The sequence below is a fragment of the Schistocerca piceifrons genome, chromosome 9 (genome assembly GCF_021461385.2).
Source record: "Schistocerca piceifrons isolate TAMUIC-IGC-003096 chromosome 9, iqSchPice1.1, whole genome shotgun sequence".
Taxonomy (NCBI): Eukaryota; Metazoa; Arthropoda; class Insecta; order Orthoptera; family Acrididae; genus Schistocerca; species Schistocerca piceifrons.
Genome location: NC_060146.1, coordinates 182,972,076 through 182,999,350, shown reverse-complemented (window position 1 = coordinate 182,999,350; position 27,275 = coordinate 182,972,076). Strand labels below are relative to the sequence as shown.

The following is a 27,275-nucleotide window of genomic DNA, read 5'->3' as shown; positions in this document are numbered from 1 at the left end:
TTTCACACACTGCATAAGTAGACCATAATGATATATATCTCAAAATTTCAGCATGTTATTGCAAGACATTTGTGTACAAAAGTTGACAGATGTATTTGGTGATGTGGCCATTGTTCCACAACACAATTTTGTAAAAACACATCGTAAACTGTTCTGCCTATTCTTATCCTCTCCCACAACTGTTTAATCACTAGGCAACAACATACAGACAGATTAACACAACCTATCATTAATGTTTACTGCACCTTAACTACTAAAAACCAGTTGACTGTGCTTCGAACAGAAGTTCTCCCACACTTTAGCTACTGTACTCTGTACATTGAGTGACAAATTGGACTCTCTTCCTGACACTGTGGTAGGAACTGGAAATGCCATAAGAATATGTTCAAAAGGAATCCAACACTGTTCTCCAAACGTGGCCAATGAAATGATCTTGCTGGTCCTGCTGGTGCCATGAAGTTCACAAATACATCACCTTCTGCTTCACAGCACTGTGCAACACATCCTAAGTACCATTTGTCATCATAAACAGCAGTAACATAGCAACCTGGTTGTATGTTGCTGCTTTTGCTTCTGAATCCTGAGTCAGACACACTGTGAAGACACATGTTGTGCATGAACCTATAGTTATAACCGGACAGTCTGCCCATTTGCACATTGTCAGAGTCCGCTGGAGAGAAGTGATGATGGCTCCTTGTGCCTGCAACAGTTTTAACGTGTTCTAGTCTGCTTTTTAGCAACTCTTTGATTGATTTCACCTCATCTTTCGAAACATAGAATGATTGTATGCCAGAGATATTTTTTCTGCACCCAGGTAAATAATTGAAGAGGTGTTAGAATGTGACCTTCTGTAGGGTGCTGCAGACTAGCTCATGATGACATGCACTTAATGGTAGCACCAGTACCATCACATACATTTTTACCATGACTTGTTGCGAAAAAATTCCATTCTGCGTGAATCTGAAATCATGGTAATGCATGCATAAATTTTTGAGATTTTTACAGTTTTTGTGCTGACTAGCTGCCCCATCACTGAAGTATTTCACAAAATGTATGTGAGGCAGCATGTTTTTCACATATGCCATGACAGTGCAAATGTGGGCATGAACTGCAATGGCATCATGAATTAAACAGTCACTAAAAACGCACAGGTTCGTGAGAGACACATCACCTGATTTACCACTATAGTAAATCGCAAATGGCTGGAGAGTTGCTTGACTGTTGTCCCAATTATATCCTTGGATGGCATCTTGAACTATAAATGCATAATTTTCAGAAAAGTCTAGTATTACTACAATTTCATTTTGTTTCAAATTATCTTTACAAAACTGGAGATAAGCCAATTGTACTGTTGCTGTGAAGCTATGTGTGGTCAGTTTGTCTGTGTTTTGACAATACATTTCAACAAAATCTTCCATTGTACTTTGCCTTGTTTCAAGACTTGTGCGATCCATGTGTGTCCATTGTTTATAAGAAACTAGTTCATTGTCATCCATAAGGAGTTCACCATACAGTTTGTTATTCAGGTGTTCTGCAGAATTTGCCTTCCCAGGACACTTTTCACACCTGTGTATCATGCACTGGTGGGAACTGATGTCACACACTAGCAGCTTCATTGCACCTTTGTAATCCAGACCAGAATCCTTTATAGCAGTAAACATCAGCATAGCATTTTGATGGGTCTCACATACACAAACGTTGTGTGTGCCCCTTGCACTTACAGGCACAACCCATTTTGGCCAAAGATTGAAAAAAGATGAGAAACCTACTTTGGTATTGGAATACTTTTCCTTGAATTCTACATATAGTTCTGATATGTTGCATAGCAACAGTCTTTTTTGCATCTGTACATGTACATTTCCCATTTTCACCATTTCATAGTCTCTCTTTTTTTTCAGGCATTATTCAGCTGTAGTCATTATTTTCGTAAAACTCCGACACTAGCACTTTTATTTCTGAACTCAATTGCTTACCCTGAACCAGCTGAAGTTGTGGAAGCACTCCTTGGGTTGCGTTTATTTTCCTAGCTTGCTTTACCATATATGTAGAAACATTGAATTCCTTTGCAGTGTAGTCAATAGACCAGCTGGAAGGTGCAAGCTACTTTTTTCTGGCATGTGGATATGGCACATTTTTCTTTCAAATCATGCACAATTTTGTCCAAATCAGAGCATTTCTGGCATGATTTCTGTTCCTTTGGAGCAGATAGTTCTTCCTCTTCCACCATTAGTGTGTCAGCTATTTTGTGTTTTAATTCCATTTGAGCTTCTTGTAGTTTTCTTCTACCATAGCTGGGCCTGTCTCTTTTCCCAACTTTGTGTGTCTTCATGGGGGACAAACCAAGAGCAGTCACTGAAGTATTTAATTGTTTATCCGCTGTGGTTGTAGGTGGCTGATACTCTTCATCACTGTCATGTAAATTACCAGAATATTCTTCATTTTTTAGCAGTGTAACACACCTGGAACATAACTTTTGACCTGGTTTCATGTTAAGTCCCATGCACTGATTCAATTTCAATACTGATTTTATATCAAATATCTCTGAGGCTACACTTCACTGTCTTCTCATGAATCCGAAATGGATCAAAACAACTTCTTTGTAGGAAAGAATACTTATCCAGAAACACTTTCATATGATGATAATAAACACTAAAGTTTCCTGGAACTGTGCTTCTTGTGCCCACAGGGTGTATCCCGGATCTCCATAGCAATAAATCTTGGTCCTATTCATCCAGATCATACCAGTACAAAGTGAATGCCACATTTTGTTCCATATGTTGTTTTATGACATTAAGATGCATGTGCTCTACCAATACTGCAACTTGAATGAACAAAAGCAGTACTAGTACACTCCTCTGCCTCCATACTGACTTTCCACAACAGTACTGACCAGTCTGAACTAGAATCTTAAAAACATGAGTAACCTGTAATTGTTGCTTGTTTTCTTTGTTGTTCGTGCCTAACAATGACTCATTTCTGTTGCCTAATGGGTCCCAACAATTGCTGCAGCTTTATTTGAAACAAGCTGTCTGCATCATCACTATTACTTGCTAAATCATTTTAAAAGAAACATAACCAAATACATCTCTGTCAACTTTTATTGTACACAAATGCCTTGCAATAACAAGTTGAAATTTTGCCACATATTATATTATGGTCTACTTATTCGGTGTTTGAAATTTGGCTTGGATATCACTTGTCCCTTTTGTGCTACCACACTTAGAAAATCCATGTTTTTCCGGTAATTTATCAAATTTTTGTATTTTCGTGTGCATGTAACTCTGTGTGACTGATATGGGCAACATGAGTTCTGTGTGTGTTTAGGCCACATTAAGCTTACCACCACCACAAAAAAAGTTATACCCTTTTTGAGTGAATTATATTTATTTTCCCTCAGAAATATATTGTTGATGTTTTGATTCATAGAGTGTTTTCTCTAAGTGGATGTTACTGGGTTGTAAAAATTTCACTGGACTGTGCGGAATAGTTCCAAAGTTAACTAAGACCTGAAATTGGGTCTGAAGAGAGATTGCCAGATGCGGGTTGCAATTTCCGGGTCACGCCACCTTCTTTCAGTAGCCATAATAATGGAACTAATTGGCAGGGGAACTTAAAATTTTGTACACGAGTGTTCCACACTTGGCAGCATTAGTGTGCTAAACTGCAGCCAAATCTGAGACTATCAGCTGGAACATTTTCTCAAATTGGTTGAATTGACATGGAATGACCCATGTATTAATAACAAATGTTTTTTTTTAAATCTGCATACACATGTATCAAGCAATGGAAAAGCCAGGATGGAATGTAAAAATATTAGAAAGGAAAGTTGCCACTCACCATATAGTGGAGATGTTGAGTTGCAATAGGCACAACAAAAAGATACACAATTATAGCTTTCGACCATTGAGGCCTTTGTCAGCAGTAGACACACATACACACACACACACTCACGCAAATGCTACTTGCACACACATCTGCAGTCTCAAACAACTGTAACCACATTGCAGTGTGATTTCAGTTGTCCTTGCCCGCAGACGTGTGTACAAGTTGCATTTGCGTGAGGTTGTGTGTGCATGTGTGTATGTGTGTCTATTGTTGAGAAAGGCCTGTGTGGTTTCAGTTGTCTGAGACAGCAGACGTGTGTGCAAGTTGCATTTATGTGAGTGTGTGTGTGTGTGTATGTGTGTCTATTGCTGACAAAGTCTTAATGGCCGAAAGCTATAATTGTGTGAATCTTTTAGTTGTGTCTATCGCGACTCAGCATCTCCGCAATATGGTGAATGGCAACTTTCCTCTCTAGAACACATGTATCATGTGTACAAGATCAAGAGAACGTATTAACGACTTCCTGGCACATTATATAGGCATTGGGTGCGTACTACAAGACATACCATCCAGACAGATCCAGTCTGACCCCAAATGCCAGAGCAAATCTTATGCAAACATTAGTTTATAGTAATTTTACTTTTGAAGAGCAATTTGTAGTGATCTTTATGATACTGGAAAGTGTATACACAGTGTGAAGCAACTTGCAACTGTGAGGGGCAATGTGTTGTAATATTTTAAAGCATTAAGTTAAGGTATGTTAGAATTTCGTAGGTTATGTTAAAAAACAATTTATTGCGTTATGATATCATGATTGTAAAATATATTTCCTGTCAGTTTCTGCTCATACTCTTGCAAATCTGATAATTATGGCATAGCTATGTTGAAACTCGGTATTCAATTAAATGCTTTTTAGAGCTCTTGGCTTGTGATGTTTACTTCAGTTGCCACATCGTACTGTTGACAGAGCTCCAAACAATGAATGTGCTCATATTCACAACCAAACATCTTTCAGCCCCTCTGGTGAACAAGTGGTCATATCTTACATCTCAGAGAGTGTCTCTCTTCATGCCCATGTTTATATGACTGGATGCAGGATCAAAATGGTGTCCGTTAGTTCAGATTATAAATAGTAATGGGTACAATAGTGAAAACAGTGGATACACAGATGAGCCTAGACATTGTGACTGCTGTCCACCATGAGATAGTGGTGACTGGAGGTGCTGTGGGCAAGTGACATGGCAAGGAAAGTGTATAAGCATAGGAGAGACTAATGAGAAATTATTCTAGTGACAGTCATGGCCAAAATCAGGAAATCTACTGACATCAGTGTCTTCAACAAAGAGCACATATTTATGGCCGAGCACCCTGAAATGAACATATTGGAAATTGTGAAGCTAGTTAGCTGTTTATGTGCTGCTGTTGTGAGCATCACTCGAGAGTAAATGAATTAAGGTGAAGCCACGAGTAGGCAAGAACATGCAAGATGTCTATGACTGATTACAGTAAATTTACAGAGGTTTGTCCACTTAATAAGGTTGAATAGGAGGCGAGCTGCGGCAGATCTGAAAATGGAGTATGGTACTGGTGCAGGCACATGTGGTTTGGAGCTTACTGTTTACTGCACACTGTCAAAGGTGCTGCTGTGCGGCGAACGAACCCTATGTGTTCCCATTTTGACCCAAGACATCATCGATTATTATCACTACAGATCAAGGATCTTTGAGATTATACTGTGGATCAGTGTAAATGTGTCACATGATCAGAATGAATCACGCTGTCATGTGCAAGGTCCATGATCACAAACCACCGGCCTGTAATTGATGGGAATTGGATAACTTGTGCATGGATATCTTGTGCCATGTACCTGGAGGAACTTAGCAATGCCTGCTACAGAGAATTACTACTGTATTGCTTTCCAAACCCAGACCAGAATACTGTTAATCACTTGTTTTGGCTCATTAGAGTAGTAGTAATGAACCTTACAAGGAGAACAGTGGACATAATTTTTTGTGTTCACTGACTTAGATTAAAATACCCATTGTCACACAAGTTTACCTGTGCAGGTGATGCAGTTTTATCTTAAATATTAAATAAAATGAGGAAATATCCAACAATGATATCATTGTAGGTAATGGACCATAGTGAACGGGTACTAGCGAGCTCAGTAGACAGGCAGGAAGTCTGTCTGCAGAGGGCATGGGGAGGTGACTACACTATTAGAAACAATTATCTCAGTCATTATGGTATGAGCTGAAAGGACAGTCGGTACCTGTATGTATTAAAAGACAGGGTTAATAACCTCTGAAACTAACAACCTACAAATCAGGAAAAGGTTTCTGGAACCATACACTTTGAATGTGGTGGCATTGTATGACTGTGAGACCTGGACTATGAGGACTGGGGGAAAGAAAAAGATACGATATTAAAGGCACTTCTTGGTAATGTGGTGATCTGCTAAATGGTTAAGAGTGGGAGGGAAAAGGAGTTTATGGAAGGCTATTGTAGAAAGAAGAGTTCAGATTAGTGGCCAAGTGTTGACATATGAAGAACTCCTAAAAACAATAAATCAGGCATCTATCAAAGGTAGAACAACTACTGGAAGGCCATGACTGAAGTACAGATCAAATAACAAAAGATATTGGCTGTAACTTTTACACAGAAATAAAAAAGAAGGCAGAAATGTGTTAGGACTGGAGATCGGCTGTTAACAAATCCTTGGTTTGATGAATGAAGGAGGAAATTGCATGTAATACCCGTATATAAAGCCGTTCTGATATTCATTCTTTATTTCCTGACCCTATCAGCTATTGGCAGTAAAACGTATTATCTTGTAAAGCATGGGAAAATTAGTTACCAGCTTCAAAGTACGTATTAGGGCTGTAAGAGACCTTCCATTTGGTTTCACCTCTGCTTCCAGTAGTGTTGAGACACATTTTGTACCAAATGTAAATTTTTAGTACTTGAACATTAAAAACTTCAAAAATTGAATCAGGTAATGGCTGCAGTGTTAAGAAATGTAAAATTTTTGTATTCACAAAAAAAGATGGGATCCCATAATTAAAATATCCGTGAGTCACATATGGAATTGGTGAACCTTTACAAATATCTGGATGTAACAATTTGTGGGAATATGAAAGAACACACAGGCTCAGATGAAGCAGATGTCAGACTTCTGTTCATTAGTAGTATGCTGGGGCAATGCAGTCAACAAGGGAGGTTTCTTACAAAACAGTCATATAATCCATCTTCAAATGTTGTTAAAGTATGTGAGACCCACATAAAGTAGGACTTACAGGGGTTGTTGGATGTACACAGGGTTGGGCAGAACAAATGGTCACATAATTTTTTAACCATTGGTGAGCATCACAGAGATGCTGAACCACCTGAAATGCCAGATGCTTGGAAATATATGCACACTATCCCAAGAAAGTCTGTTTCGTAAATTTCAGAACTTGAATATAAAAATACTTCAAAAATGGAAACAGGTAATGATAGTAGCGTACTTCAGTCCTGTACATATCTCTGATGGAGGGAATGCAAAGACAAGCTTAGACTAATTACAGTGTGCACAGAGGCATTCAAGTAATTATTTGTCCCATGGTCCATACTTGAATGGAATGAGAAAATGCCCTAATAACGAGTACAGTAGGGAGTATCCTCCTCAGTGGTTTACAGAGTATGGCTATAGACAATCTTGGGCAGTCAAGGGAAGTTGTGGCTAACAGATTTGTTTTGAACCGCAGAGGAATGACAGCTGTTGTTGACAGTTCGTCTCAGGTGTGTGGGCTGTGAGGTTTGGGAGGCGGGGCTAGTACACTTTCCTGTAACAAAGAAGAGTTTAGAGATGTGGAAACTGGAAATATCCAACAAGCGACTTTCAGGTGACAGTTAGAACCCAAAACAGTTTTTAAAACCTGTCTTTAAGTGCAATCTTTAAAGTCCTACACACTTATTTGGTGTCGGAGATGGTCCGCACACATCGACCACTCATGTGCATGAAACACAGTCATAATGAAACCTAAGAGAAGTGTGATGTGAAATTACTTCAGTGAAAAAATACTCATTGTACAAAATATGTGAGAAATGCTATTCAAAAACAGGCAGTGGAACTGTATATTGAAAAGGCCATTTAAAGTGACTACATGCTACTGAATATGAACAGTGCAGGAATTTGGATATGAAAGAGGTGTTATATCACCCATCCTCCAGGTGCCACAAGAATCTGGGAAAGATGTAACTTTCCATGGAAGTTTTGATGAGAAATACAAAGTGTGACTCTACGAACCATAGACCGAAAGAAACACAGGTTATTCTGTGAAATCACTGACCTTTGTGACATCCCATTCAATCTCATGCTTTAACATTTACTGCAGTCTGTTACATAAATGACTGACCTTTGAGACATCGCATTCAATCATATGCTTAACATTTACTGCAGTCCGTTACATCAAACTATCTGTTACGTAGGCACCATTTCAATTTATTTTCTACACTCATGTTTATATTAGGGCTTGCAATTATTAATTCCAAATATAATGTTGAGTAGCAATAAGAATATGACTTCCTTTATATAAACGAATCTGCGTTAGTGTATTTTTATTCAGAAATGATAATTATATGAGTATCACCTCTCACTTTGGTTCCAATAAAGCCATCTCCATTACATCCATTGTGTATGTAGTTCCTAGAGGGCAGTTGGATAATACAAGTTTGATATTGTGTCAGCTGTGGCGGGGAGGGGGTGGGGGGGGGGGGGGTGGCGGAGCTGAAAGCTGTATCATTCAAGAATCAAGTTAGCCAAGTTAGCAAGCAATTCTTTTTATTACTATAACCGGTTTCGACAGATCTACGCTCTCATCATCAAATCTTGTAACATTATTATTTATAAATGTTTGTTACAATACTGAAAGTCTCATAGTGATATTGCCTCAAATAAAATGTGACAGGAAACATCAGCTTGTCATGGTGTCAAGCAATTAGTGTACGCTGTGACATCAGTAACCTGTTGTATGTTTTAATTGTACATTACTTTATTTGTGATAAGCTACATATACATTTATACTCCGCAAGCCACCCAACGGTGTGTGGCGGAGGGCACTTTACGTGCCACTGTCATTACCTCCCTTTCCTGTTCCAGTCGCGTATGGTTCGCGGGAAGAACGACTGTCTGAAAGCCTCCGTGCGCGCTCTAATCTCTCTAATTTTACATTCGTGATCTCCTCGGGAGGTATAAATAGGGGGAAGCAATATATTCGATACCTCATCCAGAAACGCACCCTCTCGAAACCTGGCGAGCAAGCTACACCGCGATGCAGAGCGCCTCTCTTGCAGAGTCTGCCACTTGAGTTTATTAAACATCTCTGTAACACTATCACGGTTACCAAATAACCCTGTGACGAAACGCGCCGCTCTTCTTTGGATCTTCTCTATCTCCTCCGTCAGACCGATCTGGTACGGATCCCACACTGATGAGCAATACTCAAGTATAGGTCAAACGAGTGTTTTGTAAGCCACCTCCTTTGTTGATGGACTACATTTTCTAAGCACTCTCCCAATGAATCTCAACATGGTACTCGCCTTACCAACAATTAATTTTATATGATCATTCCACTTCAAATCATTCCGCACGCATACTCCCAGATGTTTTACAGAAGTAACTGCTACCAGTGTTTGTTCCGCTATCATATAATCATACAATAAAGGATCCTTCTTTCTATGTATTCGCAATACATTACATTTGTCTATGTTAAGGGTCAGTTGCCACTCCCTGCACCAAGTGCCTATCCGCTGCAGATCTTCCTGCATTTCGCTACAATTTTCTAATGCTGCAACTTCTCTGTATACTACAGCATAATCCGCGAAAAGCCGCGTGGAACTTCCAACACTATCTACTAGGTCATTTATATAGATTGTGAAAAGCAATGGTCCCATAACACTCCCCTGTGGCACGCCAGAGGTTACTTTAACGTCTGTAGACGTCTCTCCATTGATAACAACATGCTGTGTTCTGTTTGCTAAAAACTCTTCAATCCAGCCACACAGCTGGTCTGATATTCCGTAGGCTCTTACTTTGTTTATCAGGCGACAGTGCGGAACTGTATCGAACGCCTTCCGGAAGTCAAGAAAAATAGCATCTACCTGGGAGCCTGTATCTAATATTTTCTGGGTCTCATGAACAAATAAAGCGAGTTGGGTCTCACACGATCGCTGTTTCCGGAATCCATGTTGATTCCTACATAGTAGATTCTGGGTTTCCAAAAACGACATGATACTCGAGCAAAAAACATGTTCTAAAATTCTACAACAGATCGACGTCAGAGATATAGGTCTATAGTTTTGCGCATCTGCTCGATGACCCTTCTTGAAGACTGGGACTATCTGTGCTCTTTTCCAATCATTTGGAACCCTCCGTTCCTCTAGAGACTTGCGGTACACGGCTGTTAGAAGGGGGGCAAGTTCTTTCGCGTACTCTGTGTAGAATCGAATTGGTATCCCGTCAGGTCCAGTGGACTTTCCTCTATTGAGTGATTCCAGTTGCTTTTCTATTCCTTGGACACTTATTTCGATGTCAGCCATTTTTTCGTTTGTGCGAGGATTTAGAGAAGGAACTGCAGTGCGGTCTTCCTCTGTGAAACAGCTTTGGAAAAAGGTGTTTAGTTTTCAGCTTTACGCGTGTCATCCTCTGTTTCAATGCCATCATCATCCCGTAGTGTCTGGATATGCTGTTTCGAGCTGATGTTTCCTGCCGTGTTTTATTTGATGCAACATTAATATGTGCCTTTCAGTATTGTAACAAGTATGTGCAACTAGTGTTAAAAGATCAGATTTTGACAGAGTAGATCTGTTAAAACCGGTCATAGTAGCAAAATTAATAGTTAGTGATCTTAGGTAACTTGATATTTCAAGAATAATACAATTGGATAATATGACTTTAGTCATGGTAATAATAAAAGAACGGTATTACCTATTTCAATATTTTCAATTTTTCTGGACAACAGTATATCTACCATAAGTGAGCTTCAAAAAAATAGTATAATTTTGCTGTAAGTCAGGCAGAAGTATTCCACTATAAACAAAGATATGACTGAACGGAAAGGAGGCAGTTAAGTGATGACCCAGTGTGAATGCCCCACTCCTCTGTTATTGCAGAGGCTATAGCTTCTCTGTATTCTGACTAGTAACAGACAGCATATGATCTAAATCCAGACATTCAAATGGAATCTTTTAAATTTTCCTTGTTGGATTGATTAAACTGAAAGCAAATCATTAAGGAAATTCTCTTCTACCATTCTCCATAGGGAGTTGGGCAAATGTGAAACCCCATTTGAATAAGACCCACTTGTGTTTGATTTCTTGAGGGACAGGTCACACAGCCTTACATGAAGCTCTATTGTAATTGACATTTGCAAAATTTAATGGTTACTTAATTAATGGTTATTTAATGGTTACTTAATTAAAAAGTATGAAGTTTCTTTTGAAGAAAATGTGGAAAATCTGGGAGTAAGCATTAACATATGCTATTTAATCAGCAAGCTAAATAAGTGAAACTAATAGGCCCTGGTGTAAATTTACGTGTACTGACGAGAACTGCATGAGGAATTCTCAGAATTGAATTGATAGGTAATTAAGTGTACCAGTTTAGAACATTTGCAGAATATCTATCCTTAATTCACATAGTAGGCACGTAAATGCTTCCCGATTCACCTTAAGTTTATGTACATAAACATAATGAAATGCTAATCAATAAATCCTGCTGCTATATAATCAAACTAAATAGAAATTCAAATTTCACATATCAAGAATATACCATGTCTGAATGACTATAAGCCTGCCTAATGGCCTTCAAAAGATGAGTCCAAAACTTGAGTAAGTGTTTCTATCACCGAAAGCAGCAGTAAATTTGACATAGCCTGAAACACAGGAATCATGTCTGTTAGTTGAAGTTGTGCAGCCTCGTATTTTATAACATTTCACGCCTCTTGCAGGTGGACTAGCACTGAGGGCTCCTGGTAAGAATGATTCCCGATGATGACTGACTAGAAGTGGAATTGCACTCAGTGTCTCATGGCCTGTGTAGCTATGTAGCCCACAAATTCTCTCCAACTTTCACAAATATAACTCAAAAAGATGTATTCTTTGATGCTAGTCTCTCTCCAGCCATTTATATTTACAGGTCACATGCAATATTGAAGCAACAGGTTATCAGCAGTCAGGAAGCCTAAGTCAGGTGCAAAGTCTGACAGAAAGAAGAATGTTCTGCTGCTAGGTAGTTCACACGGTAGATGTGTGGGCCAGCAGTTGCAGGAAGTGTTGGGGAGTGAGTACCAGGTCACCAGCATTGTGAAGCCTAGTGCAGGTTTGGCTCAGGTGACTGACAGCATTGGGGAATTACGTAGGAATTTTATGAAGGAGGATCAGGTAGTGTCTGTGATACAATATGAACAGTCTGTGTCTATCTTCAAGAGTTGCGGGAACCAAGGTGATGCAAAACTTTTACTGGTGTGTGTATTTTATAAAATCTGTTTTCTAGTATGTTGCATTACAAACCGAAAATTTTCTATTTTCAACAAGCTGCAGCTTTTCCAAATAGCTAATTCATTTGCTGATCAACTTCTATATCCTTTGCCATTTTACAAATGTACTAATGACTGTTCAAGAAAAGAGACATTTAATGCTGTATTGTGATAATTTGTATGCATTGAACGTGGTTTTCCATGATGCTAACAACATTTTGCAGGTCAAAGTACAAATTAATGGATAAGACTAGTGTATCTTATTAGAGTTACGTTACATAACAATATGTATTCATACTGAAAATGCGTACTCCCATTGAATACATTTAAAGTAAGGTGAAACAATTCTTGCTTGACCACTGCTTCTATTCTGTCTCTGAATTTCTGAAACACCATAATAAGTGAAACTGATTTAACAAATATCGTTAATCATATTTTTTGTATTATCCATATAACTTTATCTTATCATCTATAGTAGGAAGGTTGTGGTATAGCACAAATAATTTTGGAGTAAAGAAGACCACTCACAGTAAATGGGAAGAATTGAGTTGTGAGCAGGAGTGCATGTAACCCCCCTCCCCACACACACACATAAATTCACGTTATCACAGCACCCTCATCCTGCACTGCTCTCCACTGTTGGGAAACCCATGCATCACATACATAGCCTGTGCACTTTCCACGCCTCCCTCCCACATTCCTAACCAGCAAACTGACTGTCTCCCTCCATGCTGCTCGTTACTCTCTCCAAATCCTCTGCTGCCTGCTGCCTCTCTACCTGTATGCCCTACCTCCCCCCCCTCCTCCTCCCCCATCAACTGCAACCAGCCCCACCCCAGTCCGCCTGCCAAACTGCAATCCTGGCATTGTACTTCTGGAGCACAGAAGTTTTCGTGTGTATGGAGAGAGGGAGGGGGGAGGGGGGGGGGGTTGTTCTCTTGCCCAAGAAAGGATTTATTCTGAAAGCTGGCTAGTTCTCTCTCTCTCTCTCTCTCTCTCTCTCTCTTTGTGTGTGTGTGTGTGTGTGTGTTTTGTCATTTCAAAGTTTCTGCTTTTCTATGAGTAATCTCCTTTGCTCCTGAAGTATTTATGTTATTATTTGCTTCGACTGTATTGATCCCGTATTCGCATTTGATAACTACTGTAATTATATCACATGTACAAACAATGCTCTAAAAATAGTTTACTGGGTGAAATAAATTTATGGAATGAGTGGTGAACAAGAGCGTCTTTCCATTTTGATCAGAATTTCTGATAAAATGCCATTTTTCTGTCCTGTATCTAAAGGCAGCTTAAAAAAAAGCATCAAGTTTGTAGAGGAAAAAAAGAGAGAAAACTTAAGTCCCCCACCAACCAAATCACGCATGTGTAGAACAATGAAGACTGGCTTAATTGTCAGTTTCCATCCAAGAATGTTAAATCTGTTGAAGCTTTAGCCATATAGAACAAAAAATGAAATTCTCCTTCGAATACAGGCTAGAATTCCCCATCCATAGATCTAGAACTTTTTGCCTACTTTCTTGTAGTGTATGCTTTGTTTGCAGTTTGTTCTTTGTAATTTGTCTTCAATTATATTTTTCTTACAGGAGAATGTTCCAGAAGAACATGAAAGTCCTGCCTATGAAGAAACTGAAATCAGTCATGATGAAACTGAAAACAGTCATGATGAAACTGAAATCAGTGAAGAGCCAGTGAGTAACATTAATATGAGCAATTATGTTTGTTAACTTTTGGAGGATATTTCAGAAACAATAAGTAATTTTATCAAGAAAGGAGAAAGAATAAATTACCAGATATCTTCAGCTCTTTAGTTAGCCAAACATTTTTCAGTAACGTTCATACAGTTTCAGTGTGTGTGAAGCTTTGTTTTCTTTAAATGTGGGACGATTTTCTCTAGTTCCTGTGATATTATTTTAAGACTAAAAGATGTAATGCCTTTTAAGTGGTTGTCACTTTTAAGTACCTTACTTAAGTCTTAAGTCAACAGGGTTGCATTTTGTACATTTTATGGCAAGTCATCTTGTGTGGTTCCTTTTTTTGTGTTGTTTAGAGAATGGTTTAACCTTTTTTGTGATGTGACCACTATTTGATTTCATCAGTCTGCAATGACATTGCATCCTTCTAGCCTGTTACTTTAGTCCACTCTCGGGGCTTTCGTGGCATAGAGTGAAAATCACATTAGCAGCTGCTGCCATAATCCTTCCACTTGTTGCTATGTGTGGTCTCTTGAGACAAATCATATGACTTACTGCTCTGTAGATGGAATTGGAAACATTTTGTGTTGGATTCAGATTAAATCTTTGCTCTGAAATCTGTCTAGACATAGAATTTGTTTAGTATGTACCACTCAGAGAAGGGAATGATTGATGTATTCTGTGTTTTGTTGCTGCTGATCACCACACAGTGAACCAAGATTTTTGTCCACTAAATGTGATGCCCACTCCATCATCTCAGGTGTGCAAAATGACTGAGGCTGTCCACTATTTACTATTTGGGGTGCCAGTGAGCTTCTGACCATAACAAAATTGAAGATTTGCTGTCATAGCATAATGGTTTGTTTTCCAACAAACTGATATTTTTCAGTGTAAAGGGTGTGGGCCTGCAGGCTGCTTTCTTTTGCTGAGCCATAGAAAAAAATCATCTCCGTCTATGTACATAGTCTGAAAGCCATCATATGTTGGCTGAAGATACCTTTCACCACTTGTAGATAATAGTCCGAGGTAGAAATGACTGACCGTATGCCACCATGTGAGCCCTAATTTCTCTTATCTTCATGGTGCTTCTGTGAAATGTAAGGTGGTGGCAGTATAATTGTTCACCAATCATCTTCAAATACCATTCCTCCACTTTTTCTCAGTAGTGTTCCTTGAAAAGAATTTTCCCTTCCCTCTTGGGATTCTCCTTTCAGTTCCCAAAGTACCTTCCTGTTATAATTCCAAATTATTCACCGAACTAGAATTTGATGACCTCTTTGTATCACCCTACTTGTGCATGGATCAAACCTACTGGTAACAAATCTAACAGCTTGCCTCTGAAATGCTCTGATGTCTTTGTTTAATCTATCCTGGTGGAGATTCCAAACTCTTGATCGGTACTCAAGAATCGGTCACAATAGTGTTGTATATGTTGTTTCCTTTACAGATGAACCATACTTCCCTAAAAGTCTCCCAATAAACTGAAGTCGACAGTTCCCCTTCGCTGCTACACTCATTACGTGCTCGTTCCATTTCTTATCGCTTTGCAACATTAGGCCTAGATATGTAATTGAAGTGGCTGCATCAAGCACCACACTACAATTGCTATATTTGAACATTACAGGGTTGTTTTTCCTACTCATTGTATTAACTTACATTTTTCTACATTTAAAGCTAGCTGCCATTCATCAGATCAATTAGACATTTTGTCTTAGTTATCTTGTATCACCTAACAGTCACTCAACAAAAACACCATTCCATACACCACAGCATCATCAGCTAAAAGCCGCAGATTGCTTCTCATCCTGTCCATCAGTGATGATACTCTTCATTCTGATGAACACTTGCAGGTGAGGACAACACACTGGGTTCTATCATTTAAGAAATCTTCAAGCTACTCGCTTATCTGGGAACCTGTTCGTGTACCTTTGTTACCAGTCTGCAGCGGGGTACCATGTGAAATGTGTTTTGAAGATCAAGTAATATGGAATCTGCCTGTTACCTTTCATTTGTGGTTAGCAAGATTATATGTGAGAAAAGGGCAAGCTCAGCTAAGCAGAAGCAATGCTTTCTTAATCCATACTGATTTGTGGACATAAGATTGTCTCCCTCAAAGTAATTGAGTATATTCCAGCATATAATATACTTAAGAATTCAACAGCAAATCAATGTTAAGAATATTGGTCTGTAATTTTGTGGGGTCCTTTCTTGCATCCTACTTATATATTAGACTCACCCACACTTTTTCCCAGTCGCTAGTGATTTTGCCATGGACAAGAGATTCACGATAAATGCAAGCTAAGCAAGATACCAGTGCCCTAGAGTACTCTTTGGGATTCCACCTGGACCTGGCAGCATATTGGTTGTCAATTCTTGCTTGTCAATTCTGGCACTGGTTTCTCGAGGCCTGTCTCTATGTCCTCCATATGGGCTTCTGTAAGATGGTCAAACAATGGTATGTTTGTATGATCACGTATGAAAGATTTCTTACACAAAATTTAAAATTTCAGCTTTCCATTTACTATCTTCTACTGTCACACTAAACTGGTCAAATAATGACTAGATAGAGCCTTTCAGCCGATTGACAATTTTATGTAGGACTAGAATTTCCTTGGGTTCTCGGCAAAATCTTTTAACAATGGTAGCCGATATATCTTTCATGCATTGTTCATTTTACAGGCACATGAATCTCTACTGACTCATCCCTGTCATCATTACACATTCTCTTTTGAACCAAGAATGCAACAGTCTTTTCTTTCTTACCATATCCTGAATATTATTACTGAGCTACAGTGGATGTTTTCTATCCGTAATCCACTTATCCGGCACAGACTTCTCCAGAGTGTTATTTACAACTTGTTTTACTTCTGCCCATAATTGCTCTAAACTAATCAGACTGGAAGTAAATGGTGTCCATTCATTGTAAAAGTGGGATGCTAACAACTGCTTTCATGCTCTTTCTTACAAAAATACTCCCCCGGTGTTGTTTGATGGATTTATTAATTGTGGTAATCATCATCGCTGTGATAATATCATGGTCACTATCCCTGCCTCTATACTGACACTGTTGATATGGTTAGGCCTGTTTGTACCTACAATGTCTAAAATATTTCGAATGCTTGTGAGCTGTCAGATTAGTTGCTGAAGATAATTTTTTTGAAAATGCGTTCATAAGTACTTTACAAGACTGCCTGTCTATACCCTCTGCAGCAAATCCATGGATGTCCCAGTCTCTACTCAGAAGACTAGTCCCCTCCAACTATCGTTTCATGATATGGGTGTTAACTTGCTACTGACAGGGGGACGCCACGACTTTAGGATAACAGATTTGCTTGAAACGCTGTACACCTGTAGTAGACCATTAAAACAGTATAATGTGGAGGTAAGAAGTGGCATTTCCAAGAAAATCACAAGAGAAGTTTTACACATATGTTACATGGCGTATGTATCTGTGTGTAGATGCTGGACTTTGGAGTTCATAGTGGTTAAGTGTTTAGCGTTCGAGCTTCTTCTGACAATCATGTGCGAGGCAGTGGTTCGATTCCCACTCAGACTTAATTTTTAACCTTTATTTTTTTCATCACTGCTCATTTTATTTAATTTATGACATTTCAGAGGCAATACAATTAAAAAAAAAAGACTGTCGAAAAGTAAACAATGAAACGCATAGAGCTTTTCTGTCATGATTTACAAAATCCCTTATACTTCCAATCTGGTAAGGTACCCGGAACTACTTTGCACATCAATACTTCGAGCTGCAAACACAGACTCTGTCCCCATCTGGCAGTTAACCTGTGTAGTGGTGAGACGTTGCTAATGTGGCAAGAACAAATAGTGTAGATGCAATTTTTTTTAAATATCACAGAATTTACACTCCTACTATGAAAATTAAGTTTCAGCAGGAGTGAACTGTCACCTCACACACACTAATCTTACAATGCTCGAATACAAACCATGTAACCACCATGAACGTAAATGCCCGTCACCTACACACAGATACGTAATCCACACAATAGGCGCATAAAACAGCTCTTGCGATTTTCTCAGAATTGCGACAGTATTACTAATTGCTCATTATGTTGTGTTATGGCCTGCTAAAGGTGTACAAAGTTACCCATGATCCCAATGTCAGGGTCTTTCTTTGTAAGAGTAGACTTTCTTCGAATTACTCTAAAAAAGTCAGGGCATAATTGAATGGCGGGTAAAAATGTTCAACAGTTAACTTGATTTTACCTAGAGCTGTAATATGCATACAGATAACTTCACCGTCTCACGAAAATATGACCTCAGTAGAGACAACATTTTTGCCGACTGTAATAAACACTCCTCCTGTTCCTCCTTTGGCATCTAATCTGTCTTTCAGGCATATATTCAATGACTTCCTAAATATTCCCAAGCTTTCTACTTCAGTTTCAGTCAGGTCTGGGTCATGAGAAAAAATTGAGTGTGACAAATTTCCTGGAGGGCAGTAAATTCAATAACTTTGTTACAAATACTTTGATAATTTAGTGATAATATTTTAACAGTCATAGTGTTTTTACTCTGCATGCGGTTTGACTTCACTATCTGCATGTGGATTGGCAAGTGTTCATAAGAGCGCTTCAAACTACTGCCTAGCCACCCGCTATGTACTCTGCTACCCCAGTAGCTGGCTCCTTTGTGTAGTGCTCCCCTTTTCTATCAGTTATTCACCTGGTAATGAAGGTCTAGCAATCAGTCTATCAAAGCAGTTCTCGCGTAGTGGGTTTCTGTTCCAATGATAGAAAAAAGGAAGGGAAATGAACTGAACCATTTGTGTGTAGACACACTGCAATAGCAATAAACAATTCAGGACGCATGTGAAGGAACTCTGTCTCTTATCTCAGGGTAGACCACTCTGTCTGTCTCTCCAGGAGACTAATTTTCAACAATCGTATGCCCCTGAGGTACGAGGCTATATCCTACCCAAAAAGGATGAGGTGAGTGGAGAGAGAGCTAGAGAAGGCATAGGTATTTTTGCCAGTACTGACTACCACTCCTCACCACACTCCCTTACAGCAACTTTACAAGCCGTTACCATACCAGTGCAGGTGTGTCATCCATTGATGATTTGTTCCCTTTACTTGCCCCCATGTGATGTGCTCAATGATGAGGTCGCAACCAAACTTATCATACAGCTCCCCCACCACTGTGGTGATTTTAATGCACACAATGTGCTTTGGCGCTCTGCAACTACCTGCCCCAGTTGTAGAGCAATTCAGAGGCTTCTCGTTTTCTCATGCAATTACTTGCTAAATACGGGACAGAACACACATTTATGCATAGCAACTGGGTCGTTCACTGCCATTGATCTCTCACTCAGTACTCCAGCTCTTGCTCACACTTGGCAATGGGAAGTGGTGGACGACTTGCATGGAAGTGATCACTTTCTGATCTGGATTCATCTGCCAGATGGAGTGGAACCCGAAAGGAAACTGCCGTGATGCATGCTTGGTAGAGCAGACTGGAGACTTTATGGCTAGTTGGCCCAGTTTAAACATTGTGCCAATGTCGAGACATGGGTGGATCATAATAACAAAATGATCCACCATGCCACTGCAGCATCCATTCCACAGACCCTGGGACAACAGAAGAGACAACCTATCCATTCGTGGAGTGATGAATGTCACTCTGCAATCAGGATTAGGCGTGTAGCTTTGCATATGTTCAAGGTTTGGTAGCCTTTTGGCGAGGGCAAGGTGTCACTGAATTATTCGAGAGAACAAGAACAGGTTGTGCCAACAGTTCCTCTACACCATTAATTGTTCCAGAAAGAGTTGTGTTGTGTGGGAGACCATCAAGAGAACTTGTGGGAGTGAAGGGAGGTGCCCCATGACTGCTGTAATGGGGAACGTCACTCTCCAAACCATTCCACGGGACATTGCCCAGACCATGGCAACCTGTTTTGCCATAGTTACTGCAACTGCCAGTCAGGATTCAGGCTTCCAGTGCAATAGAGTGGTTACTGAGGGGCATAGTACGGACTTCTGGTACACCACTGATGAAGATTACAACTGCCATTTTGCATGTTCGAGCTGGATTCTGCATTGTCTGCAGCCTACGTCCCCTGGTCACAAAAGAACCCATTACAGTATGCTGCATCACCTCGCAATTTTTAATACCGTTTTGACGTCGTGTCACTTTCCCAACTAATGGCATGAGGCAATTTTAATTCCTCTCTTAAAACCTGGGAAAGACCGCACATCCCCGAGTAGTTACTGTAGTGTTGTCCTCACTAGCTGTGTGGGAAAGACCTTGGAGTGGATGGTCAGCTGCCGCCTTGTCTCAGTCTTAGAATCCAGGCGCCCCCTTAGTCGCTTTTAGTGCGGGTTCAGGAAGTACCACTCCACCTTTGATAACCTGGTCCTTCTGGAGGTGGCTATACAACAGGCTTTCCTATGCCGACATCACCTTCTAGGTATATTTTTTGACATTGAGGTCTACGATGCTACTTGGAGGCATCTTATCCTCAAGCAGCTTCACAATTATGGTTTTCATTGTTGCCTTCCTATTATTATTCAGTCCTTCCTCTCGCCATGATATTTTAGATACTGATTTGGTGATGTCCTGTCTGATTGCTTTGAGCAGGAGAACGGTATCCCTCAAGATAGTGATAGTGTGACTGTCTTTGCCATAGCTATTAATTGCATTACGTCCATAGTGTTGTTTGTTTGTGCATGACTTCTCTGTTTTTGCCCTTCCTCAGGCCTTGCAACAACAACATGTCAGGTGCTACCAACTCTTCGACATTTGGATGAATGGGTCAGGAGAGTGGTTTTAAGTTTTTCACCAAGAAGTCGTGTGTGTTCTTTTTAACTGTTCTCATTCCATTTTAAACTTTCCTGAGTTGAGGATAGGTATTGAATAGAATTGGGGAGAAGAGGAGTTTGTGGCACAACTTGACTAGAAGAAGGGATTGGGTGGTAGGAAATGTTCTGTAGTGTCAATGGGTCACCAGTTTAGTATTGGAGGGCAGCGTGAAGGGTAAAAATCGTAGAGGGAGACCAAGAGATGAATTCATTAAGCAGATCCAGAAGGATGTAGGTTGCAGTAGGTACTGGGAGATGAAGTAGCTTGCACAGGATAGAGTAGCATGGAGAGCTGCATCAAACCTGTCTCAGGACTGAAGACCACAACAAAAACATGAGTTGAGAATGAGGGACACTTTCCTTACTTTCAAAGACATAGTGAGTTTTCTGGGCCTCATATTTGACTTTAAGCTTTTGTGGTTACCACATCTTCAGGACCAGAAAAAATGGTTACTCAAGTATTTTAAAATGTCTTAGCCACAGTACATGGGGAGCATACAGGACTTGTCTGCTCTGGTTTTACAGGGCATTTATATGAAGTCCTGTGTTCGATTATGGGTGCACGGTGTTTGGGTCTGCAAGACCCTCTTTTTTAAAAATGCTAGACTTGGTGCACGATGAAGGGATTCGGTTGGCCACTGTTCTGAATAGAACAAGCGCCCATACCATGCGTCTGTGCTGAGGCTGGTGTACCGCTGCTTCATATCAGGTGATGGCTACTTAGGGGTGTGCCAAGCATATAAAAGACCATCCACACCATATGCACCCATCTACCGTACCATTACTCAGCCCCCACTGGAAAGGCTTTTTTGTAACCGGCAACAGGCAACGAAGCCCTGTGGGATTTGTGCACAAGTTTGCCTTCTAGAGATTGGTGTGGCTAGTCTTCACATTCTATATTGCGGTTGGAGCAGATATCCACCTTGGCTTCTCCGGAGGCCCAGATTTATTTTAGACTTGACCAATTTTAAAAAAAGACTGTACGTCAGATTTTACACTTCAATCTCTGTTTTTTAATGTTTTAGATATGCATCACAGTTTCACTGTAGTGTACGCTGATGGCTCCAAACAAGGGAATTTCCTTGGCTGCTGTGTCACCTTCCTGGCAGGTATTCCGTGTTCTCAGCAGCACTCTGTGTCATCCTGAAGGCACTGGAGCAGATGTGTTGTATTCAGGGCAAATGGTTTCTCATCTGCTCTGCCCTTAGTGTCTCACAATCGTTACAGAACCTGTACCCAGCTTAGGAGTTCATATGGCTGATAATGACCAACTGTATTTGCTCCAACAGCAGGGTACGCAGATGTCACTCTTCTGGGTGGCAGGTCATATAGGGATATGGGGAAATGAGCAGGCTGATCGAGCTGCCGAGGAGGCCTGCCGAGGACAGGATGTGCCACAGTGTCCTATTCCCTTGCATGCTGTCATTTCTGCACCACACAGGAAGTTGTGGGATGAGGAATGGGTGGTGGTGCCGGCCAATAAGCTTTTGTTGAGGAAGTCAACAACCTGGCCATGGTGTTCCTCCTGGCAGTTACTCAGGCAAAATGAATTGCCCTCAAACATCGTAGAATTGGGCACTACCCTCACACACATAGCTTTTTACTCCAACAAGAGGATCCCCCATTTTGTGATGCTTGTGGCGTGCACATCTCTATTCACCATATTTTAACAGAACACATTTTATACCATGGTGCAAGAGCAGAAGGAAATATTGGTGGGGATCTGCCATCTGTTTTAGCTGATGATGAGAAAAGTGTGACTAAGGTTTTAAAGTTTTGTGATGTGTGTGGACTCTGGCCTAACATTGTAGGGTCGAGGTTTTAGTGTGTTGCACAGTAGCTGGCTCCTCCTTTTTTCTTCTTGCGGTCAGCCAGCCACATACATTTGCTCTGTTGTTTTAACTCCTTATACCACTTTCATCCTGTTTAGTTAATCTTTTAATATTGACACAATACTTCGTTCCATGCTTCTGTGTGGTTACACACATAGTTTGCCAATTTTTTTTATCTTTGTTTTCTGTGCTGTTTTATCTTCTTGTTTTGTGTATTTTACCGACACTTCATCTCAATGTGTTTTTATGCGGGCGCTGAAGACCTTGTTGTCGTGTGCCCACTACAAACATCTCCACTCATAACAATAAACATAAAAAGTAAGTCAGCTGTATGCGTGGGAGGAGAGCACAATACATACCCAGAGTTGTGACGAATTTACTGTACAATAACACACAGTAATATAACTGAGATTACAATACAACTTGAACCCACAACTGGCTACCGCCTGCTTACGATTCAGGTTCATGTGTACTCAGAGTATTGTGGTACATAAGTATATCAGACCACCCTATATATTCTTGACAGTGGCAGTAGGTGTTGATCTGCAATGTATGGGAACTGAAGGAAACTTCGGAAGCTGAGACCACTAAAAAAGCAATTTCGACAGAGCTGTGGTGTTATCATTGGATCTTCTAAATGATGAGCAGTAGTTGATTGGGAACGTGATTTACAATCATAACTTGATAAATTGTCTTGTAACACAAGCTGCAGAATTATAATGTACCTTATGCTTTAAAATATTACAACATAAGGTCCATCAAGAGCTGCAAGTCATTTCACTTTGAATATATACTTTCCACTTTCATTAAGATCACCACAAATTGTCATGAGAAATATAAAATGACTATATACAGAAAAAATATTACTGTATGATGCTGATTTCAAGAGTCCATGTTTACCACGAGCTGGACTACACAGAAGTGGTACAAACATAACAACAGCCACTTAACATCCACCAGCTGACACTGTGGTGGTTGACTGGATTATCATCTTGTATATGGCATAAATATATAGGCATAATTGCACATAATTGTTAATTCATTATTAAGGACCGTTTTTAGTTACATTTATATACAGGGTGATTCAAAAAGAATACCACAACTTTAAAAATGTGTATTTAATGAAAGAAACACAATATAACCTTCTGTTATACATCATTACAAAGAGTATTTAAAAAGGTTTTTTTTCACTCAAAAACAAGTTCAGAGATGTTCAATATGGCCCCCTCCAGACACTCGAGCAATATCAACCCGATACTCCAACTCGTTCCACACTAACTGTAGCACATCAGGCGTAACAGTTTGGATAGCTGCTGTTATTTCTCGTTTCAAATCATCAATGGTGGCTGGGAGAGGTGGCCGAAACACCATATCCTTAACATACCCCCATAAGAAAAAATCGCAGGGGGTAAGATCAGGGCTTCTTGGAGGCCAGTGATGAAGTGCTCTGTCACGGGCTGCCTGGCGGCCGATCCATCGCCTCAGGTAGTTCAGGTTTCATAACTAACCTTTTTCGTAGGACTCTCCATACAGTTGATTGTGGAATTTGCAGCTCTCTGCTAGCTCTGCGAGTCGATCTTCCTGGGCTGCGAACAAATGCTTGCTGGATGCGTGCTACATTTTCATCACTCGTTCTCGGCCGTCCAGAACTTTTCCCTTTGCACAAACACCCATTCTCTGTAAACTGTTTATACCAACGTTTAATACACCACCTATCAGGAGGTTTAACACCATACTTTGTTCGAAATGCACGCTGAACAACTGTCGTCGATTCACTTCTGCCGTACTCAATAACACAAAAAGCTTTCTGTTGAGGGGTCGCCATCTTAGCATCAACTGACACTGACGCCTAGTCAACAGCGCCTCAAGCGAACAAATGTACAACTAAATGAAACTTTATAGCTCCCTTAATTTGCTGACAGATAGTGCTTAGCTCTGCCTTTTGTCGTTGCAGAGTTTTAAATTCCTAAAGTTGTGGTATTCTTTTTGAATCACCCTGTATAATTCAGATTAGAGAACTCTAGAAATTTTATGTACAAGTAAAGTACGTAACCGATAAATTTTTATAGGATAAAAACATTTGACATGTATTACGTAATGAAGGAACTATTAGGCTCGTAGTATGTTAAACAGAGACAAGAACTTAAAAAGAAAGTTATCTCCAAGGGAGGATATTAGTAATACGATTAATCTGTGTCATCTTTGTCATTTATATCTCGATGCCCGCAATTGTTTTGATTTTCTCATCATAATGGCTAGACAATATATTTGATCTTTTTAATTTTTATCTGTTAAGAAATAGTGCTATACACACAACATTATATACAGATTGACATTATAAAACAGTAATATAACTTATTTAATGCAATTTTAACCATAGTAATAGGTTGTTCATCTGGATTGCATAGGTACGTCCAATGCCGGATTTATGTATAGGCCTACTAGGCAAGGGCCTAGGGGTGGCACCTTAATGGGAGGTGTCATTTTTTCCTCCATACTCATTTTAACCTTTTTACATTTTAAAATAAGTGCGCTTACAGACGACAAAAATTTTTGATATGGTAGTTAAACAGCTAGCTACTTTATAAAAGCCTTAAGAATCAAATTCGACAATAAAAGCTTGGAAATATACGTAGTTTACTTGGTGACTGAATGGAAATTTAACATTGGATTTCTGTCTGGTATCATCTTCATGATTGTTCAAAAAATTTAAGGTAAGCTGTCAGGACGGAAATCTACAATACAATGTTTGAAATGTTATTATTCCGAGAATGTTGTGGGCTTCTGCTTAACCCTACCATATATTCCCTGTGAAAATACCGAGATCCCTGAAAAGCTGTGATAAACTAATAAGCAGTTTCTTAAATACTGTAACATGTATGGGCCTTTGTATGTAAAACTCGACTCTACTTAAATTTCTTGTAGAAAGTACCAGGAAGTATCAAGTCAGCCCTCCACTACTGTAATTAATGTGGAAGGTCTGTGTTTGTCAATATCTGAGGTTTGATTTAGTGACACCCTTTAACAGAACATGTTGATACTGGAAATGTTTTACATTTTTAAACAGATGTTCATACGAAAAGAACATAAACTGAATATCTAATAATATGTGAAACACACTTCACAACAGTTTAAAAATTTTATTTGTTATTTACTTAGTTACTTCTTTTGGCCAAGAAACAAGAAATCAACTTTCATTTGTCTCATTTATTGTGCTGTAGCCTGCATGATATCAAAGTTCTCACTCTGTGCAGTCGAATAGTACATGGCATTGCAAATTTTATATTATACTTGTTAACTAAGCTTTTTTTCATTGAGGAAAGTTTATTTTTATTTTATGTTGCAAAAAGGGGCATTTGCGTGTACACATAACAGCAGTGTTCACACAAATGACAACACACAACATCAACTACCAACATTACTTAAACTTTGTAGTCTGTCTTCTCTGCCCACAGAAACCGCTAAAATGTTATAAGAATAAGTGGGATAAGAGTCTATCCAGCACACCTCAGTGCAAGAAATTGCAAAAATTATTTGCTTTTTAAATTAGAGACGAATTCCAGCTGGCAGGTGTGCTTCTACAATGAAATTAAATTATTCTGCATTGTCGTTCTTTCATAGCACAGCTACGTCGAGTAATCCTGAGTTGGTAGGTTCATCACTTCGTGTTTAAATAAAAACTCATTGTGCTTGTGTGCCGTGTTTAAAGTAAAAAGCTTTGTGCTCATGTGCAGTGTAGTACTGTATGATTGGAACTGGATACAGTTTTTCTTTCTTTCCTCTTACTATTTTTTTTCTTTTGTTTTGACTGTTGGTTGACTATTTTGTAAGTGCCTTAACATGAATAACAATGAAAAAAGCGAACGTGCAAAATTAAATGGGGTGGCATTTCGGAAATTATCGAAGGAAAGGTGAGAACGAGAAGCCAATGTTCTAAAAATGCTTGGCGGAGTAGATAAATTTTTCGCAAAAGAATGTTGCTGGTACGACTTCAAGCTCAAGTAGTATGGATGATATGTCTGGCTCTGCAACTGCTATAAAAGAAGGAAATACAAACAAAACAAAAGTTAAAAATGGAGAAAAACAAATTCTTTCTGATTTCGAGTTTCACGAAAAGCTAAGTGTCGAGTCAGACATTACAAAAGGAAATAATCTCGTTAGTGTTCATCCTGCAGAATGGTGGGTCAATGAATCAACAGTCAACACTCTCTTGCAACATGGCACTAATCAAAATTGTAATGGTGATTTTTCTAATTCAAGAAAATCAATAGGCGATAAGGCCACTTATTTGAACAAAAATGTATTTTATCGTAAACTTTTAAATGGTGAATCACCTTCACTTGATTTTCTAGTATACTCCTGTAGCAGTAATACTATTTTTTCTGCACCTAAACTGTTCAGAGGTAAGGCCGCGATTGCTACTAATGCTATTGCAGATTGGAAAAATATTTCTAATATTTCATCTCATCATGAGAAGTCACATGAACTCAAAAATTCTGTGTTATCACTCTTAACAATAAAAAAGTCACTTGGAACAATAGATAACCATTTTGAGTCATATGCTGAAACGGAAAAAAAAAA

The 27,275-nt window shown here is 39.4% G+C and overlaps 1 protein-coding gene across 1 annotated transcript in view; it reads left to right on the top strand.

The window, feature by feature from the left end:
- The window catches only part of LOC124717140, a 295,935-nt gene that overhangs the window by 28,064 nt on the left and 240,596 nt on the right, over window positions 1-27,275 (top strand). The window contains exon 3 of the mRNA XM_047243888.1: window positions 13,928-14,032. Within this exon, the coding sequence (XP_047099844.1) occupies window positions 13,928-14,032 (105 nt within the window). The remainder of the gene's footprint in view (window positions 1-13,927; window positions 14,033-27,275) is intronic.